General features: G+C 41.3%; 1 protein-coding gene across 1 annotated transcript in view; it reads left to right on the forward strand.

Annotated features, from left to right (window-relative positions):
* Positions 1–6,216: 6,216 nt before the first annotated feature.
* Positions 6,217–22,616, forward strand: part of TSPEAR (thrombospondin type laminin G domain and EAR repeats) — a 39,744-nt gene continuing 23,344 nt past the window's right edge. The window contains exons 1-2 of the mRNA XM_053470741.1: positions 6,217–6,526; positions 12,665–12,882. Coding sequence (XP_053326716.1) covers positions 6,433–6,526; positions 12,665–12,882 — 312 coding nt within the window. The 5' untranslated portion in view covers positions 6,217–6,432. The remainder of the gene's footprint in view (positions 6,527–12,664; positions 12,883–22,616) is intronic.

Genomic DNA, 22,616 nt, shown 5'->3' on the forward strand with positions numbered 1-22,616 from the left:
TAGCTTTTCTGAGACTGATGATCAGTCTCTGATTGATCAGCAGTACTCATTCCACGTGAATGGAGTTTCTTGTTCATTGTGATCACAACGGATCCATTAATTTCTTCTTCTTGCGTGGGGACAGTGAATGATGGTTTCAGAGGACTACCTCAGGTGCGAGGCACTCCCCTTCACCAGGAACTGTGTTTAAGGGGTTAAAGCCATCAAAGACTCACCTACATGCATTTCCATTTAAAAAATATCAGCCTTTCTAAAATCTAAAAAAAATCCCCAGTTTTAGAGCGGTGCAATGCAACCTTTGTCCTAATATTAATTAATTATTAATAATTATAATACTCTATGAGTACTTTAAGAGGCATTCTTCAGAAACAAAGGAACATTTATATTTCCATAATGAAATAGAAAGTTGAAACCCTGCAGACTGGATATGAGTACTTTAATCCAGGGAGATATGTTTAGCTGGGGGGGCATGAGTTCTGCAGAATATCCCCTATGCATTTGAAAAAGGCATATTATGGAAATTGTAAATGGACACTCAGCTATAATATGCATTAACCCCTTCACGACATGTACAGGGTCACAATGCACTGCATTGGTGACAAAGCCTGTACATGTACGGACTGCTGTTTAATACCTGCATTGCTGCGATTGGCGGCTTTGCTGGATCCATGGAAGCCTCACAAGTGAGGCTGGCCGTGGATTATGGGAGGTAAGCCCTCCCCAGAAAATAAATGTGACCGGCTAAAACAGTGCTTCCTAAGCACTATCGGTTTGTGTAACACAACCCCCGATCGCCTTGTGATTGCTCTGAAGAGCAACCACAAGCATCATCAGTGAATGGCGTTGCCGCCACTCACAAGATGGCGGCCCCAACTGCCAGATCAATGAGTTCACAGAGGGTCTATCCATGAAGGTCAATGGAGCCCAGCTCACTAATCACAATGGGATTAATAAAATAAAATAATAAAAAAAATTGGTAACATGTCAAAATAATCCCCCCCTGTCACAAAAAGTCCAAATATATATATATATATACATATATATATATATATATATATATATACAAAAATGTTTTTTATGAGCAAGCCCTACAACTAGCACTATATCTTCACAAAACTTGTCGCATGGAAAGAGTTATGATTTGATGGGGTTAATCGAATTGGCCCGCTTCAAAGATGTCCCAAGTATGCGACATGGGCACAGACTGATCAGATGTCCAAATGCAAAAAAAGCATACCTCAAAAAGGTGGCCTTTTACCTCCCAAATAACCCAACAAACCCATTCATGGGGGTATTGCTGTACACAGGAGATGTTCCTGAACACATATTGGGGTGTTGTGTGACAGTGACCTATACCAGGAGCGGTAAATTCACAACTGAAGTACAATGTGTGTGAAAAAAATACAAAAACAATGTATTAGGTTATAAAGGCTGATGGTAGAATCAGTGCATAGAAAGGGTTAAAATACCAGCATTTGAAATACCCTGGGGTGTCTAGTTTTCAAAAATATATGGTTTGAATAGAAAGCCCTGCTTGTCTTGAAAAAAACAATATATAATGTGTGTGGGTACATAAAATTAGAAAAAAGAAAATTACAACTAAACAGCAACACTGAAGAGCCTTCGTCCCAAAGTGTACTACGAAAAAGAAACAGTCTTGTCATTAAGGGGTTAAAGTGCATATGGTGGCGGGAGTGTCCCTTTAAGTATTTGAGGCAATGCTGGGAGCAGGCAGCTTTCCCTCTGTCAGATACAATGTAGCAAATCCACTGTAAGGGGATAGGGGGCTGCACAGTAGAATGCATGTGTCCACGCAGGTGTGTAGTTAACCTCTTTAGTGCTTAAGTGCAAACCTTCTATCCAGATGTGTAGTTAACCTCTGTTTGTGTGTGTACATGGTTAATCTTCTCAATGCAGGAATGTAAAATCTCTAGTGTCTTTAACTCTTGTAATGCTGGAGTGCAAAACATCTGTGTGTTTAATTAACCTCTTCAGTGCTGGAGTATAGCATAATGAACATGTTAACAACATGGAGGTTTTCCACTTGCAGAGGTAAGCTACACAGTCACACATACCACTGAAAAGTAAGTACTTAGTTAGCTGTGCTGCAGGTTAGTTACAATGTATCTATTACAGAGGGGAGGCTCTCTAATGTCCCTGATGGCTTCTGGAAAGAAGAATATACCGTATTTGCTCGATTATAAGACGAGGTTTTTTCCAGAGCAAATGCTCTGAAAAATACCCCTCGTCTTATAATCAGGGTCGTCTTATAATCAGACCTCAAATAGGGGACCTGCATCCTCCTATGTTATGCCCCCCCTCCAATTTACCGGTGCTTCTGAGTCCCCGGTGCTTAGTCCGGGCAGCGTGTAGAGCTCTACGCGATTCGCGTGGAGCTCTACATGCTGCCCAGACTAAGCACCGGGGGCTCAGATGCAGGGGACCTGGATCCTCCTGTGGTATGTGCCCCCCCCAACTCAGAAGCACCGGTAAGTTTGGAGGAGGGAGGGGGAGTGTTAAATGGGGGGTGTAAGGCATTTCTGGAGGCAGAGTGTTCTGTGAAATGCCTTTTAACCCCTTTAATGCCACTCTGCCTCCTGAAATGCCTTTTACCTCCCTAGATGCCACTCTGCCCCATAATATTCCTTTTAACCCCCTAAATGCCAGAGTGGCATATAGGGGTATAAGTCATTTCTGGAGGCAGAGTGGCACATAGAGGGTCAAAAGGCATATCATGGGGCACAGTGGCATATAGAGGGTGAAAAAGCGTATCATGGGGCACAGTGGCATTTAGAGGGTTAAAAGGGGGCAGATGTGCATAACTGGGGGGGCAGGTTGAAAAAAAAAGGAAATAAAAACAAAATATTTTTCTCAATCATAGCTTTTATTAACAAACAATTGTTCACATAGTTTACATGAACTAACATTTACTGGTAAAACTTTTTTGGGGGGTCGTCTTATAATCAGGGTCGTCTTATAATCGAGCAAATACGGTAATATATTATATATACCGTATGTTCTATTTATAATATATATAATATAAAAGTACAGTCTTCCAAATAAAGGAAATAAATTAACCCCTTAAGGACAGAGCTGTTTTTATACCCTTTGTGATAATGGCTGTTTTAACATTTCTGTGGTGCTCATGTTTAGCTGTAAGTTTCTTCTTTTTCATTTACTGTACCTACACAAGTTATATATTGAGTTTTTTTCAGGACAAAAGGGGCTTTTTTAGATTATTTTGAATGTATCATATAAAATATATGGTGAAAAATTGAGAAAAAATAACATTTTCTGATGCTTACTTGAAAAATATTTTACGCTTCTACAAAATGAAAAAACCTGCTAAATAGATTGCACAAGTTGAGTTTGTAAATACCCAATATTTGTATGTTTTGTTTCGCCTTTCTTGCAAGTTATAGGGCTATAACTACAAGTAGCCTCCATGTCCTATTTGGGACATCTTTGAAGCCAGTCAGTTCAATTCACACCCATCAAACCATATATGTTTGAAAACTAGACACCCTTGGGTATTTCAAATGCTGGTATTTTACCTCTTTCCATGCACTTATTCTATTGTGTGTCCCCCACACACATTTTACTTCAGATATGAATTCCATGCATGGGTTTGTTGAGTTGCTTGGGGTGGTCATAGGTCACATTTGGTGAATGCCCAATTCAATTTTTCAGCTTGGAATTTTGAAAACTCTGCCCCCATGTTCTTTTTGTGACATCTTTGAACTTGGTCAATTCCATTTACCCCATCAAACCATATGTATATGCCATGACATTTAAAATGCCAGTATTTTAACTCTTTCCATGCAAGGATTTTTGTGAAGACATAGCGCTAACTTTAACTCTTGCTCATACAAATAAACTTTTTAAAACATTTTTAAAAAATGGCTGGCACCATATTTAATATGGCACACATTGACGGCCAGACGGGGCCCCTGTTTCAGATTTTGGTATGGCTGAATGCCTCGACATCAAGGCATTACAGCAACGCACAATGGCAGCACTTTGCACATATTCCCACTCGGGTCTGATACCCTGTCCCCAGCTTTCCCTGAGCCGCTGCAGGATTTCTACTGCTACAAATGAGATGATTTTGTGTAAACAACTAGCCTTCTTAGGTGCTAGCTGCTTTGTACAATGATACATATTTAGTATGAAAGAAAAATATGTGCAAAATGGGAAGTTTTTTTTTACCAGCATACATGTGATTGGTTGTTGCTCTCCCCTCTGTTTTCAAATGGAGCTTGGCTCGCATTGATATTAGTAGAAGTGCGGCAGAGCATGTGCATGAAGTGTACATACATACGATTCACTGGTTTCAGTAGAGGCAGACAGTGATGGAGTTAAATGAGACTGAGTAACTATAGAATGCATGCACCAATATGCATCTATTAAAGTGCAGTGGAGTCCATGCAAAATGGATTCCAACATGCATTAAAATAAAAATACAGTTCCTTTTCTTTTAATTAGGATTGTAAAAGAAATCTCTGTGACAGACTTACTTCCTATATATAGCTGATGTGGAAGTATTTCTGCTACACAACTTAAGTCTTCTGGACAGGGTGTAGCTGCTGTTTAGCTACACAGCATGAGTCCCCTGATTGTTACACCAGTATATGGTAGATAAAAGAGCACCTTGGAGGCATGAGACAGGAAATGACAAATGCCAGAGGTGATAATGAAGTTAATAGTTATAAAAGGACACATTAACTCTCAATCAATGAGTCATCTGTCTGCCATGTGCAGCAAGAGTGCAAAACAAACTTTACAGCAGACAGAGTCAACTGCACATGAAATGGATTGATGGCTACCTCTCTATAATAGTATTGGAAGAATCTATGTGCTACGATTTAGACAACAATACATTTAATGCTATCCTAATTCTGTAAATCATTAAGACCACTAGTGGTGTGTGAAGTATACCTTGGGCTGGAGAGTGCCTGGCTGTAAGATAGTGTTTTGACTGAACCTCAAAGTTAATTATTTCCTTGAAAAACATGATCAAATATACCACCAGCAAAGGCAAAGAAGCTTTACTTGCAGGGTTTCTCTGTGCCCAATGTAGACATATCTGAAGAAGCCCTCTCTTTTTAAATTACAATATATTTAATATTCATGTTACCCAATATTATCTTATCACCTTGGGGGAATGTAAGATTCTGATATTATTTAAATATGATGCTAAATATAGGCAGGATCCAGACTAATTTTAGCCAAAAGTTACAGTGCTATTAAAAACATTAATTTAACAAAGATTTAGAGATTTGATCAACCTAAGTAATAGTCTACAGTGGACATACATGGGCTAAAAATAATTTTGTAATTATTTCTTACAAAAGGGAAGGATACCCAATGCCCTGTTTCTGACTTCTAATCTAACTAATACATTTCTGTATGACCTGAACCTTTCAGGATAAATATAGATTTGGGAAATAGTTAATATTTCACTGGAGGAGTGTGGTTGTATAGGTAGAATACTGTAAATCTGCATTTATAAAGGTACTAGTGTAGGGCTTCATGGCTCAGTGGGTCAACAAACATAACCTGGCTTTTCATCTCATAGAAGCCTTCAAACTCTGTTCTGGTTAATGAGATACTAATTTCTTTCCCTGCGGTTACAGTTGGAGTCCTTCTGCAAAATCTGGATATGTGACCTTAGATTTAAAGGTGCAATGAAGAAATTCCAAGTCACTTTACAATTATTTTCTGCCCCATATGACTACATTACATGTAACCTTTAAGGTTTCACTGGAAACTCACATAATGAGACATGGAGTATTAAACAGATTTTCTTTGCTGTTAACGTGACTGTAGTAACATATTACTTTCCTAACTGCAGCAAAGGCAGTAACCACACACTCAGGTGCACAGCATGCGTTTGGCCCCACCTAGGCTGCTTTGCAAGGGCAGAGTCATTTACAGTGGGAAATTCCTTCACCTGGGGAGGGCTGGGCAAAAGATGAAAAGATCCTGAAGAAGAAAAAAATGACTACAAACTCATTTAAATGTCTGGATGTTTGGTTTCCCCTTGAACAATCACCTGCTCATCCCTCACACTGAGAGAGGCTCACCTGCTGTTTCCTCACCAAACAGCTGGCTTTAAAGCTTCCAAACCTATTGCAGGTTACATCTATCCTTTTATTTTCCTTTGAAACAATTTTATCCTACAGTCAATAAGAAAGATATTTCTGAGGGAAGATGGAGGAGCCTGCCAGGTAGTTGATTTTTGATGATGGACCATTTGGTATATATCCAGTTCCTGGGTATGATGTCCATCTAACTGACAAGATTGTAAGTCCATAAGGCCATGAGAACTTGTTTGTCATATCTAAGCTGATTGCGTGCCTAGAAAAGAGAAGGACTGTGAGAGTGTTTTCTTATTTTTTTACATGGACCCAAGTGTAAGAAAGACAACCGATGTCTATCCTGCTTTTGGTTTGTTTTTTGCTTTTCCTGAGCAACACCAACATAGGCCAAACCACAGCATTACAATTATGGACACCATGTACAGGTAAGATATAACAACAAATATATATTCCTTCAAATATTAATCTTGTTATAAATTTAAATTACACGCATTATATTACCTTATTTACTATAAACACAGGTTTCTATTTAGGTATAAAAAAATGTATAACTCAATATAGACATTATTTTGCCTAAAATTGTTTAAGTCTGCCAGAAAAATATATTAATCTATTAATATCAATCTAGATCAATCTAGATCAATCTAGATCTAATATTACTATTTTTCTGTAAACAATACGATGGTTTGGTGTAATAAATATATGTTGATGCAAATGAACACACATGTTGTTTTTGGATTACTGACCACAATTAAAAATCTCTAAAGACAAATCTGCACTGATTGCTACAATACATCCAAACACACAGCTGCTCTGGACACACTTCAGAGTAACACCTTTAGGGCTAGAGGGCAGCACTTTTGAATTGTATAACTCAATATTCCCAAATGAATAGATTTATCCTAGTATGAAAATATTTTTATCTAAACCATAATTTGTATTTTGGCACCTGACAAATTATTCATGCTCTCAGAGCACTAACTTTAAGGGATCTTCTGAGCACTCTGAAGGTGCAAGATGTATGGCTTTAACACAAGACATTATTTACAACAAAAAAAAATAAATGTTTTGGGTTTTTTTTGTTTTGCAGATTTCTGTAGTTTTTTTATTGTGTTTTATAATAATGTACCAGGTCCTACAACTTACGAGTATATGTTATTGGCAACACCAGATATTTAGGTTTGTGTATTATTAAGCACAATTGTATGTATTTTAACTTAAGGTATAGCACAACCATTTACTTTTTGTACTGTTTTATAAAACTATGGTTCATTTAGACCTTTTTTTCCTAGACTGTTAACATTGTGTATACTGATTGTAAGTATGTGTGTTCTGTATGGTGGAAACTTGAATTTTAAATATTTGTACTTTTTTTTAACTTTCTGGATATGACAGGTTATATTCTAGTACCATTAAGTACTATTAATATCTCTGCAAATGTTGTAACTTTAAATGACAATGCTTTAAAAAGCTGCAAGCAATTTTAGATCACTTTTTTGTCACAGTTTTCACACTCAACAAATCATTTTATTCAAATATGAGATGCTAGTATTGTCAGTAGTAAGCTAGTATACAGCTCTCCCGGTATGCAGTAACAAACAGTAATTCTTTTGATGAGCAGCTTCCACCATCCTCTGAAGGGATCTCCCTGTTGGTTAACCCAACACATTCATATAGTCATGGTTTTGGGACAAGGCAACTTATTGAAATAAAAACATTTTGCTACAATAAGTTTCTCAAAACTCTTTATAGGTTGTGTTAACATTTTTTTAAAAAATATTCAGTGACACATATAGCAATTACCGTATATCATGTGAGCATTGAAGTTGCCTATGAATAAGCATCTACCTGTGCAAACTGAGTAATACAGGTGTTTATCCTTTCCTGAACTTTGAGCATATTTCCCAACATATATATCCCCTTAAGGACAATGGGCGGTCCCTAAACCCATTGGAAACCATGCATTTTGAGCCTGTACATGTACAGGCTTTGTCATTAAGGGTATATCTATATATTTCTCCATATTCCTTGTTGGCTGCATGGTTTGTAGCATTTTCAATAGTATCTTGTTTTAAATTAGTGCATAAATTTGGAGGGATGGGGGAGGGTACATAGGATAATATACTCTGTTATATATAAAACAATCTTCATTGTACCTAAACATCTCTTATTAGCTATACTCCAGCCCAGTTTGCATGTAAAATATATTAGAAACCATTCTGCATAAATGGTCTTATTTTCTTACTCCAAAGTATTGCATTTCATTTACATAATATTACAAGTATATTTTGTTCTGTCATTGCCCATACCTGGGAACTTTTAGGCTCCCGCTCTTTAGTCCCATCTTGCGGGATGCGGCCAGGACTACGCAGCTGACGTCAGTGGGTGGTCTGGCTGACATTGTGGGCGTTCTTAACAACCTCCATGTGCCTTCCCGTTAACGTTGTGGGGCACACCTCCATTTAAGGGGGAAATGGGTGGGGAGTGGAGCGTGTCAGTGCCCCAGAGGATTCAAGTGTCTACCCAGAGAAGTGGTACATCTCCCAGGTATGGTCGTTGCCATGCAACCTTAAATTAAACAGTAACAATGACTACCAAAACTGAACACCAATAAATTACATACGTAATTAATATGAACAAATAACACACACCCGAGGTTACAAGCTCCACCCACCAGGAACCTCCCACCAAGTGTTCCACCAAATACTCTCACCACAGCATTAACCTCCTAGATACCTGGCAAGCTTCTGTCCCAAGACAGAGACAAAAATACACACCACCAGAGCCCAGTGCAACAAACAACAAGCAGTAAGGTGACACACAAAATGGCCCCTACTCTTCCAGTAACTCCAACCCTAACATTCAAAAAAATTCTTCAGGCTTAGCTCTACTTGGCATCCAAGTCCGGACCCATTCTGACCCTGCGAGCTTCAGTATAATTGTCCAAGAAAACTGTATGCTTTCACCACATGTTTTCCCACAAGAACAGCACAAATAGCAGAAGATACAAAAAGCATTTAATGTGTTTCGCTCTCAATATAACTTAATTATATATGTATAGCATTAACATACAGACACCATTTAAAGGAACACCATTCACCAAGAACAGCATAAATAGCAGAAGACACAAAAAGCATTTAATGTGTTGTGCTCTCAACAGAACTTAATTATATATATGTATAGCATTAACATACAGACACCATTTAAAGGAACACCATTCATCATATGCAGAAACAAGAAATAAAACTAGCATACTGTTGCTTGTGACCATTATATCACTGCCAGAATCTGAATGCTACTCCTTCTCTAGTCTGAAAATATATCAATGCTGAAGTACATAACCACTAAACATTATGAGCTCCTAGAAAATCGAGACATAAAGGAGAGAAGGAGTAACAGAAAGATTTGGGTTATAAGGGAGTATGTCTGGAGGTATGTTCTGTGGGTTTAGCCTGTCTAAATGGAACATGTAGAATGTATGTAAGAGTTAATTTCAGCATGCTTGAGCTAGGTATAAAGATAGCCTTACGCTAAGAGAAGACCAAGAACTAAATAAGGTCTGAGTCCTAACATCATGAAAAATGGGCAGACTAGATGGTCCAAATTTACTCATTTACTCCATTAGTAACCTAAATCTAGCTATGAGATGTCTTCTAAAGTGCCCCTTCTTTGGTGGAGTAGAGTTTGAAACCCCTGTTCCATAGTAACTGCTTTAGTAAAATGTTAATCTTCCTCCACTTGCCTTGTACTCTGTTTCATTGGCATAGTGTTTAATCACTATATCCTTGTCTTTGGCTTGCAAAAAAATAGACCAGACATTAAGTGACATCATCTGCTCACAATCATTTTAAAAAAAGGACAAAACATCTCTTGACAGATGTACATTTATTGATGGTCTGGAGTCACTTTAGGATAACATGCTCAATTTAGTTTGCTTCATAACACGCCCACTAAGTGCCTGAGGCGCATGCATCTTTTCACTCAATGGGTTAACACACCTGCCAGTAAGAAAACACGTGTCAAAGGAAAACAAGTTTAAATCATGTTCTGAACAGTGGCAGATTAGGGAGGGTATGGATAAGTGTTGGTAAATGATAAAAGGATAATATGTGCAACTGGCACAAAATAGCAGACCGTTTTTGATTTTTGAATTGTTTTTATTTATTTTGACAAGTAACCATTCCTAATTTAAATGTAGTACATGGTCCCCCCATAAAGAGTCTTTATTTCTGTATCTTGGCCACCACAGCAACAGTTCCATGTGTTTATTATTTAATTATAAGAATTGATTCCCCATAAAGCATACTACAGTTGACAGTTGCATGGCCCCACCATAACTTTTTAGTACTAAGCTCCTCTCTGACAAGGTTAAGATGATGCTTTAAAGGCTGTTGATGAACTTTTAGCTCTAAGGATGAAGGTTTAGTGAACTTAGATTTCTACAGATAAGTATGTGGGTTGTATAGACTTTTGAACGAAAAACCAATTATCTATCTGTACAAGAATCTTTAACATGCTCTCGAGGGATATTTTCTTTGATTGGACTGACACCTAAGATGGCCCTGCTCATTTTAAATGCCTCAGCACCTGCACTGTCCAAACAAATACAAGCCTATATGGTACCTTCTTAACTTAAGAAGGTACATCTGAACTGCACATCTGAACTAATTGGACCGAAGGAGTCCCCGTACCACGTTCCTTTATTCTCTTCTTTCCTTATTATCATCTATCTACTTGCACTTTTCTTTTATTTAGTTCCATGTGTTTGCTTTAATCCACGTGATGACGGGCAAAAGCACCTTGATATACAGTATCTTCTGAAATGACATATACCAAGTATTTAAATTGATTAAGATGAGCCAATTTTGGTATTTTTAAAAAAGTGTATTTGGAAAAATATTATGTACATTTGTGTATATATTTTTTTTTCAATTGTAAAGCTTTATTTAAAGTATATATTTGATGTGTATATGTCTGCCATAGTATGTTGTACACAAACCCCATTACATAATATTTCTCCAAATACACGTTCCTAAAATCACAAAATTGGTTAATCTTAATCAATTGAAATACTTGGTATATGTCTTCACAACTGATGAAGTCTATATACCATATTTTTTTCAATATAACTCAAATTAATAGAATGCTTCTTAGAAGTCAAAACTCTGGCCCAATTGCATTGCAGAATGACGAGGAATAATGCACATATTGATTTAATAACTGTTTATACATGAGACATTTAATGGGACTATCATTTGTAAAAGTATGGATACTAGTCAGCAAAATAAAAAATTAATGGCTTGAGTCAAATTAATCCATTGATATGCTTCCTTTCTTTGGTCAAACTTTGTTTCTAATAAACATATCACCCTTGCAGAAAAGAAGTTTGAGGTTAGATTAAGCTTTAAGAATACACACCTTATTAAAAAAAAAAATTCTGACTATATAAGGCCACTGAAGGCACAGATAAAGCAATTTCTCAGTTCCATCTAACTCGTACAATCCTTTTGAGAAAAAGCAGATATTCTTATAAAAACCTAGCTAGAGATGATGCTGTTAAAATGATCCTGCTTAAAAGAGCCAGGTTCTGCTGATGTTTTGAAGATACCAGCCGCCTCCAGAAATAGAACTAAGAAGGACCCAGGGGAACCTGGGAAACTGAGGCAGGAACAGCTTAAACAGTTGGAAATAAGAAAAGAAGGTGCAGTAACATAAAGCCCCAGAACAAACACTAAAGAATGACAAAATATTGTCTGATCTCTAATGTTTTTAAGAACGATATCTGCTGAGACTGTTTTTTTGTTTTTAGAAATGTTTGCAATGTGTCAATGTAGGAGTAGTAAGTGGAGCAAAGGGTGGTCACTATGAGTGCACCAGTTGGCCCGAGGTGTGGTCTGATCAGCAGTAGACACTGTGCTTAAGCTTCAATCAATTTGCTTTAGTATGGTGGAGTGGTCAGTATGGGTATGTGTTAATGTGGGTATGTGTGTGCTAGAGTACATCAATCTCATAAAATGGTACTAAGGTTTAAATTTCAGGCCACATGGTAAAAAATGTTAAATAGCATAAATATCTCATTAAGTCTACAAAATGTGGCCTCTGTTAGCCAAGCCACAAGCTCTCTCTCTCTCTCTCTCTATATATATTCAACCTGAGGTTAGATTTTATTAACAAATCTTGCCTAGCTGTTCACATTACTGTATATTTATATTATTGCAGCTTGCTCCCATGGCAACATGCTGAGTATAAAAAAGTAGAATCTGATCTAATGTGATATTAGCTGGACAGCATACAGCGGTCACTAATTGTAATGTCCCAGATGCTCTCTCCCTCCCCTATACCATAAAAATAAGCTAAAAAATGCAATTATACAACACAAAATACATTCATTTATATTAAATAATATAAAATATTTGTGGTCTACACTTGTCATCACTCTTAGCAGAATAAATGAGGGTAATGGCAATTTTAGCTCTCAAAAGCTATTGCAAACAGAATGTAAAAAACACAGAAAGTCCTGACTTATGTAATAAGATATGTCTCATTTTGCTATCCTTTTATAGACCTTCGCCCCTTGGACATGTTATCAGAAATAATCTCCCCCAGCAAGTCCTTCACTAAACTGAGAATGGTGCAGTCTAGTGGTGCGCGTGGATTTCGCCTCTATCCTTCACCACATGCCCTCAGCTTCCCTTCAACTAGACTCTTCCACAGCTGCCACCTTTTCCCTGAGGAGTTCTCTATTGTTGTTACTTTGAAGACTCCAAGTATTCCATCCAAGGTAAATAAAACGTACATTTTTTTTATTGCTGCAAGAAAGCATGTAATATTAGTGAATTGTGAGCAGCACTTACATATCACTTTTTACAAAGCACACATCCTTAAGTGACCGAACGTTTACAATATAATTAATGAATGTATTTTTTACACTACAGATGTCATTTGTTTAGCTCTGGTATAAGTATGTATGAAATGTGTAGAAGTACCACAAATCAGAATATTTAATCAGTGTGAAAGTGTGACATTGTGATAGTATAGCTGCCCTGAGCTGGTATGGGCATGAAACACAATTTGTTGTTAAGCTAATGTATAGTATAATACTTAGGGCAGATATTGCTATTTACAAAGAATATGTCACTATTGGTATAGTACACTTGTAAGGGATTAATTTTACAAGCATTGAAGGAAACTGGCCCCAGTATGGATCCTCAGCTTAGTTCTCCATAGTGTAGGTAGGCCGCTTGAGGAGATCAAACTTAGTCCAGAATACATTGCTGAAAATGAGAAGTGTCTACTTGCCGAATGACTGATTGTAATATGTTGAGTGCTTGGATCAGGGAAAGAACAGGGTAATAGAGATAAAAAACCTTAAATATTTAATATATTTTGATACGTACAGAAAACGAGGGTGATTACAAGTCATTTTGGCATCATTACAAGCAGTTTTGGCGCTCCTTGATGAGGTAAAGAGAGAGGGACTGTGTGTTGGAGGATAGATTTCAATAATTTATGGGTAGAAGTAGCCAAAAATGGGATGGTAATGGCTGTGGTTGAAGGGTCCAACAACTGTGGCAGTTTTTCCTTACTTTTTTCACTCTGGCCAATCAGCATTTACAAGAGGGAGGCACAAGAATTGGATATATAAGTGTGCTGATGCCGTTTCAACTTGTCAGTAGCAGCAGTTACAGATTGATGATAGTTGGAGTGTAAGACAGTGACAGCTTAGCAAAGGCTGAGATTGATGCTCATTACTCACCTACCATACTGCCAAGTACCAAGTTAATTGATACTAACTTATTAGTTTATTAATTTATTAATTTATTTTATGAGCTAAAATTAGCGCTGTATCTTCCCAAAAATCCTGACATGGAAAGAGTTAAAATGCTAGCATTTCACATACTCAGTGCTCCTGCACCGTGAAGCCCGGGAAACTACAGGGCCTAAGGAGGATTGGGGAGTCTCCTCTAGGCCTTCCTGCTTTTTCCCCCACGACCGGGCATCACGTTTATTTGCTCTCACAGTCCAGGAGAGAACCATTCTAGCCCCGGCCCTTATTGACTCCGGGGCCGCCGGAAACTTTATCGACCGCGACTTCTGCAGGCTCCACAACATTCCCTTAGAGGAGAAAGCCTCTCCGGTTTTTGTGGAGGCAATCAATGGGCGGCCTCTCCTACCTTCAGCAGTGACCCATGACACTACACTGCTTCGTCTCCAAATAGGGGCTCTCCATAAAGAGACTGTGGTTCTACATGTAATTTCTTCTCTGGCTGCTCCCATATTGTTGGGCTACCCTTGGCTGCAGCTACACAACCCAGACATCAATTGGTCCACCCGTGAGATCACCTCCTGGCGGTGTTCCACTTGCGTTTCACCTCAACCCTGTGTATTGAAGGTTGCCTCCTTAGATACCACCATCCTACCTCCACAATATCAGACCTTTGCTGATGTGTTTGACAAAAAGGAGGCTGACTCCTTGCCTCCACACCATCCTCACGATTGCCCTATCCACCTGCTTCCTGGTACCGTACCCCCACGGGGTAGGGTGTATCCATTATCCCCGGGTGAAACTGAAGCAATGGAGACCTATGCCCATGAAAATCTTCTAAAAAGCTTTATCCGCCACTCCACGTCTCCCGACGGCGCGGGATTTTTCTTTGTTTCCAAGAAGGATGGAGGTCTACGTCCGTGCAGTGACTATCGAGGTCTTAATCGAATCACCATCAAAAACACTTATACTTTGCCTCTCATCTCTAGTTGTTTGTACGGGGTACGTACAACCTCATTCGTATCCGTCAGAACGATGAGTGGAAGACAGCTTTTAACACCCGCTCTGGTCATTATGAATATACAGTAATGCCATTCGGGTTCTGTAATGCCCCGGCTGTTTTTCAGGACTTTGTAAATTACTGTTTTCGGGATTATTTGCACCAATTCGTTGTCATCTACCTTGATGACATTCTAATCCATTCGCCTGATCTGCTTTCACATCGAACACACGTCTTCGTGAAAACCGGTTGTACGCAAAACTAGAGAAGTGTGAATTTGAAGTCAACCGTGTATCCTTCCTAGGTTACGTCATTGGCGGTACAGGGTTCGAGTTGGATCCTGACAAGCTCCAGTCCATTCTGCAATGGCCTCAACCACAGGGATCACAAGACCCTCCAGTATATTGGTGTCACCAGGCCCGGACTGGCCATCGGGCACACCGGGCATTTGCCCGGTGGGCCGGGCCACGGCAGGGCCGCATTGACTTAGGGGCTGATGGAGCTGCAGCTCCAGGCCCCTACCCTACCTACGGCCGCATTAACGCAGGGCATAAGGGGCACCTGCCCCTTAAGCCCGCCGCAACTGCGACCGGGTCCGCCACTCTAAGGGGCCGGGAAGTCCCCACCAAGGCCGGCCTTACGGGTCTGCGGCCGCACAGGGCTTAAATTAAAACATCGGGTTTTTTTTTACTTTATTTAACATGGAGGATGTTAAATAAAGTTGAAAAAAAAAAAACCCGATGTTTTAATTTAAACCCTGTGCGGCCGCAGACCCCTAAGGACGGCCCTGGTGGGGGCTTCCCGGCCCCTTAGGGCAGGGCCGACCTTTGGGGTGTGCGACCGCACAGGGCGCCACACTCCAGGGGGCGGCCGCCACACTCCAGGGGGCGGCCGCTCATCAGGGGGTGCCAACTTGCGGCACCCGGCACTCCTCCAGAGACGGACAGTAATGTCCGCCGCTGGAGGAGCAGGCTCGCAAAGGAGCGGTATCGGAGGTCTTTAACAGACCTCCGGTTCCCTTGAGTGATTTTAAGCCGGGTTCAACCCGGCTTAAAATCACTCAAGGGAGCCGGAGGTCTGTTAAAGACCTCCGATACCGCTCCCTTGTGATCCGCGCGGCAACAGCTGCTGTGCGCCGGGGTTTGTTTTCAGATCCCGGCGCACAACACTGAAGCCACGCCCACCGCTGTCCGTGCCCTCTGACCCGGAAGAAGACAGAGAAGAACTGAAGAAGAGGAAAAGAAGCTGAAAGAAGAAAGGAAAGGTAGGAAAGCATTAAGTGAGAGTGGATTGGTATGTGTGTGTGGATTGGTGTATGTGTGTGGATTGGTATATATGTGTGGATTGGTATATGCGTGTGGATTGGTATATGCGTGTGGATTGGTGTATGTGTGTGGTTTGGTATATGCGTGTGGATTGGTGTATGTGTGTGGATTGGTGTGTATGTGGATTGGTATATGTGTGTGGATTGGTATATATGTGTGGATCAGTATATATGTGTCGATTGGTATATGCGTGTGGATTGGTATATGCGTGTGGATTGGTGTATGTGTGTGGATTGGTGTGTGTGTGTGGATTGGTGTGTATGTGTGGATTGGTATGCGTGTGTGGATTGGTATGCGTGTGGATTGGTGTATATGTGTGGATTGGTATATGTGTGGATTGGTGTGTGTGTGGATTGGTATATGTGTGTGGATTGGTATACGTGTGTGGATTGGTATATATGTGTGGATTGGTGTATACGTGTGTGGATTGGTGTATACGTGTGGATTGGTGTATACGTGTGGATTGGTATATATGTGTGGATTGGTATATATGTGTGGATTGGTGTATGTGTGTGGATTGGTATGTGTGTGGATTGGTATGTGTGTGGATTGGTATGTGTGTGGATTGGTGTATGTGTGTGGATTGGTATATATGTGTGGATTGGTATATATGTGTGGATTGGTATATATGTGTGGATTGGTATATATGTGTGGATTGGTGTATACGTGTGGATTGGTATACGTGTGTGGATTGGTATACGTGTGTGGATTGGTATACGTGTGTGGATTGGTATACGTGTGTGGATTGGTATACGTGTGTGGATTGGTGTATGTGTGGATTGGTATATGTGTGTGGATTGGTATATGTGTGTGGATTGGTATGTGTGTGGATTGGTATGTGTGTGGATTGGTATGTGTGTGGATTGGTATATGTGTGTGGATTGGTATATATGTGTGCATTGGTATATATGTGTGGATTGGTATGTGTGTGGATTGGTATATGTGTGTGGATTGGTATATGTGTGCATTGGTATATATGTGTGGATTGGTATATGTGTGTGGATTGGTATACGTGTGTGGATTGGTATGTGTGTGGATTGGTATATGTGTGTGGATTGGTATATGTGTGCATTGGTATATATGTGTGGATTGGTATATGTGTGGATTGGTATGCATGTGGATTGGTATATATGTGTGGATTGGTATATATGTGTGGATTGGTATATGTGTGTGGATTGGTATACGTGTGTGGATTGGTATGTGTGTGGATTGGTATATGTGTGTGGATTGGTATATGTGTGGATTGGTATACGTGTGGATTGGTATACGTGTGGATTGGTATGTGTGTGGATTGGTATATGTGTGGATTGGTATACGTGTGGATTGGTATGTGTGTGGATTGGTATATGTGTGTGGATTGGTATATGTGTGGATTGGTATACGTGTGGATTGGTATGTGTGTGGATTGGTATATGTGTGGATTGGTATGTGTGTGGATTGGTATATACGTGTGGATTGGTAAGTGCGTGAGAGTGATGGGTGTTATGCTGTACCATTTCCAATGTCTTTTTCATGATCTAATTATGCTCTAAAAGTACATCATAACTCCCATCACTCTATACTGTTCCATACAGTGGCAGAGCTGGGAGGCAGAGGCCTTGCACCCCCACCGCAGGACTCCTGAAAGGTAAGTGAACTTTAAAGAGGGAGAGGGTAGATAGTTAGGAGGGGGTAGCTGCGGCGGGTTTAAGGGGCTCTGCGTTAATGCGGCCATATAGGACCTGTCAGTCCGGTCATGACTGGGCCTATTTTAAGGTGGGGGCCTGGAGCTGCAGCTCCATCAGCCCCTAAGTCAATCCTGCCCTGCCGCGGGCCCGGTCGCAGTTGCTGCTTGCTCCAGCAACAAGGTAAGTAGGGTGAGGGAGGGGGGTGCAGTGAGAAGGGGCAGAGGGAGGTTAGATAGTGAGAAAGGGGTAGAGGGGATAGATAGAGGCGGTACATATTGAGAAGTGGGGAAGGGGGTTACATAGTGAGAAGGGGCAGATAAGATGAAGAGAGGGGGTAGTGTGAATGCGTATGAGAATTAATAAATAAATGTGTGGATGAATTGCTTGATTTGTGAGACTGCATTAATGAATGTGTTAATGATTTGTCTGAATGATGGTACATGAAGGGTGGGCTTTAACAATAAATAAATAAATAAATAAATATGGGCTGCTCAGGCTTAAATGCCCGGGCCTATTTTTTGTCCCAGTCCGGGCCTGGGTGTCACGAACCGGGTGAGCAGGTCTGATAGGAGCCCAGGTGCAGGGGATACGAGGGGCTCTGTCTGTACCCCACGATGCATGATGGCCTGGGGTTGTTACAGACAGGCGCAGGAAATAAACCACAGACAGAAGATGCGGATTAAGAGTTGGATTGTAGATGATGGTACAACAACATATAAACCAGGAAAGTCTCTTGGCTGGAAGCCCTCGGGATGGGGCACACACGGCAGGAAGCCCTCGGGATGGGGCACACACAGCAGGTTGCCCACTTGCAGGGCACACGGCATGTTGCCCACTTGCAGGGCACTCAACCAGGGAGCCCGTATGCAGGGCACTCGACCTGGGAGTCCACTAGTGGGGCGCTGGCCGCAACTCAGGAACAGATCAGGAACCAAAGCAGGAACAGATCAGGAACCAAAGCAGGAACAGATCAGGAACCAAACAGGCAGTCCTATAACATCAATGTCAAGGCCCAGACTGAAGGGCTGGGCAGGTTTATATAGGCTGTGATAATCAGGTGACAAGGTGCACCTGGACAAGATAATCAGTCTGAATGGTTCTGAGTGGCAAGGGCGGCCACAAGTGGCTGGAAACGTGAAATGAGTAGCACAAAGTTTAAACAAGTCCATACAGCGAAGGGTGAAATGTTACAATTGGCGATGCCAAGCGACTAACACCCCGACAAGCATGATGGTCCCTTTTCTTACCCCGCTTCAATTACATAATCTCCTATCGTCCGGGGTCCAAGAATACCAAGGCCGACGCTTTATCATGTATGTTCTGTACAGCCTCAGAGGAGAAACCTGACCTGGAAACCATCGTACCTACTAACCGTATCATCTCTGCTGTCATTCTTGCCGTTTCCTCTCCCCTTCTGCAACGTGTTCAAGCCAGTCAACCCTCTGCTCCAGCCCAGACCCCTTTTGACAAGTTATTCGTGCCCCCTGTATACCGTGAGAAGATACTCCAGTTGCACCATACCACAAAGTTTGCGGCCCACCTTGGTCTCCAGCGCACCTATGCAACGTTTTTGGTGGCCCTCCTGAAGACAGGACGTTGAAGACTTCCATAAATCTTGCCACCCTTGTGCTACGACCAAGACCCCTTCCGGTCTGCTATTGCCCCTTCCAGTACCCAGTCGTCCCTGGACCCACATCACCATGGACTTCATAGTGGAGCTACCTCCCTCTCATAGCAACACCACTATACTTACTGTTGTTGACCGGTTCTCCAGGATGGTTCATTTCGTGCCTCTTGTCAAATTACCGACAGCTAAGGAGCTTGCAGTCATCTTCGTCAGAGATGTCGTACGACTCCCCGGCCTTCCCCAGGTGATTGTTTCCGATCGTGGAGTCCAATTTGTTTCCCGATTCTGGAGAGCCTTCTGCAATGCTGTGGGTATCACCCTTTCCTTTTCCACCGCTTATCACCCCCAAACCAACAGAGCGGCTGAACGATCCAACGCCTTGAACAGTATTTGCAGGCTTTCATTAATGACAACCAGAACGATTGGGCTGACCTTCTTCCACTCGCGGAGTTCACCCTAAACAATGCTGTACAAAGCTCTGCCGAGCATACACCTTTTTATTGTGTCTATGGTTTCCACCCGACTGTTCTTCCTGCGAGATCCCCTGATTCGAGAGTTCCTGCGTTGGATGACCATCTTAAGCAGCTAACTTCAGTGTGCTCATCTGTCCTCCGTCCATTGCTGCCTCTCACGATCAAAACAAGTACTATGATCGTAGACGGTTACCAGCCCCCACTTACATGCCCGGGGACAAAGTCTGGCTATCAACCCGACATATACGCCTACGTACTCCCTCCAAAAAATTGGCTCCTTGCTTTATTGGACCTTATTCCGTCCGCCGTCGTATCAACCCTGTATTCCTCGTACATTTCACGTTTCCCTCCTGAAGCCGGTGATATTTAACCGTTTTTCCCGGACGCTGGCCAGTCCTGGTCCTGTTTCAGTCTCCTCCATGGATGATTATGAGATCCGTTCCATCCTGGATTCACGCTTCTTCCGGGGTACCCTCCAATACCTTGTACACTGGAAGGGATATGGACTGGAGGAAAGAGCCTGGGTGCCCGCCTCTGAAGTCCACGCTCCTCGTCTGGTTCGTCACTTTCATGTCAGGTACCCCCGGAAACACGGTGGGGGTCCTGGTCGCCCTTCGGGCAGTTCTCGAGGGGGGGTACTGTAAGGACTTACCGGCCTCTCCGGCCCCGCTCCATGGCTGCTCCCGCGACGCTTCCTCAGGCGGCTTCCCGGGCAGCAAGTACTACCGCTACCCGGTCGGCGTCTTCACCGCATGGCCGACCACGCGGCAAACAGGTCAAAAGTTAATATTGCACGTTACATTTGTAACATGCTTTTATAACCTCGGATGACCTCTTCATGCAGGACATGCCTCCTCCTCTCCCTATTTAAACCCGGACTTCCTCTTCTGGATCACCCTTGGTTGGTGTATTTTGCTATTTGCTTGCGCACTGGTTGTGACTACTGGCTAACTCCGCCATCTGGGGTCCTACCTCACCATACCATTACACTTTTACCCACCATAACTTATGTAATTATATATATATATATTTTTTTTTATTCTTTTTTTTTAATAGAAAATGACTATGATCACACAATTGTATCTGAAGAAAGCCCTTTTTGTCCTGGGAAAAAAACATGGATATTTGCATCCATGTTTATACAGTTCATTGTATGTGATAACCCCCACTTTATGCTATGGGTTAGGTTATTATATGGGTTTTGTAGTATAGATATGATACAGTTAATGTGTTTATGTTTGTAATGGAAGAACTATGGATGTAACAATTAAAACTTATATGTTGTGTATGTGATTACGTTGTTCTGGGAAGCCCATGAAAAAAGGAAGGCAAAAGTGAATACTCTGTAGAGAGAGAGAGAGAGTACTTACTTAACTCTAAGTTTTGTTGTTGAGGGCGCTGTCATATAGAGAAGTACACTGCATACGGCAGAGGGCGCTGCCTGTGGTTACATCCACACACCAAAGGCAAAAGCAATTGTAGCTTCTGCGAGGTCCAGGGTGTATGTGGTGGCGGATTGTTAACCTGTAGGTGGTGTTACGTATGAAAACAAATAAACACTATACCCATTTCAAGGTTCTGTGAACTTGTTGTTGTGGTTAAATAGGAAGGCAATGTGATGCTGATGCTAAAAGGGAAAAATTAAATGCAGTAATTTGTTCCCTGTGCGTGCTGATGGAAACATTGAAAAAATAAATAAAGAGGTGAAGGATGTTGTCCCTCAGATGGAGGTCTGTTCGCAGCTTGCTATATTAATATTGGTGTTGGCGCATTTTATTTAACCCCTTCAGTCTCCTATAGACGTACCCCCTGACAGCAGAAGCCAGGAGTGTGGGTGTGATAGCATGGATGTGTAAGGGGGGGGTAGTATGGCATGGGGAGGCTGTAATCACACTCCTATCATGCCCAGGTTCCAGCATGTACTGGCTGCCTGGGCATGATAGGAGTGTGATTGCTGTTAGCAATCATATATACATATATTCCTCCAGAAATGCCTTTTAAACCGCTATATGCCACTCTGCCCCATGATATGCCTTTTAACCCCCTATATGCTACTCTGGCATATAGGGGGTTAAAAGGCATATCATGGGGCAGAGTGGCATATAGGGGGTTAAAAGGCATATCATGGAGCACAGTGGCATATAGGAGGGTATAAGGCATTTCTGGAGGCAGAGTGGCATATAGAGGATTAAAATGCATATCATGGGGCAGAGTGGCATATAGGGGGCAGATGTGCATAACTGGGGGGGCAGGTTGGCAAATAAAAATAAAATAAAAACAAAAACTATTTTTCTCAATCATAGCTTTATTAAATATGAAAAAATAGTTTACATAAATTACTATTTACTAGTAAAACTTTTTTCCTATAGGGTAGTCTTATATTCAGGCTTTTTCTTTTTTTCCTAAATTAATATTCAGATTTTGAGGGGTCGTCTTATAATCAGGGTCGTCTTATAATCAAGGAAACACTGTATTAATAGCAATTGATGGACATGTAGTGCTGGTTTGTATTAATGTTGTCATCATCAATCTGCTTCCAACCTAGAATAAACTTGTCAACATTTGGATATCAATAATATATCTTGCATAGTTCTTTGGATCTTTCCTTAATTGAAGCTCTCAGACCAACATACTGTATTACCATTGTTGCCTTGCATT

Source organism: Spea bombifrons, chromosome 7 (genome assembly GCF_027358695.1).
Source record: "Spea bombifrons isolate aSpeBom1 chromosome 7, aSpeBom1.2.pri, whole genome shotgun sequence".
In the NCBI taxonomy this organism is placed as follows: Eukaryota; Metazoa; Chordata; class Amphibia; order Anura; family Pelobatidae; genus Spea; species Spea bombifrons.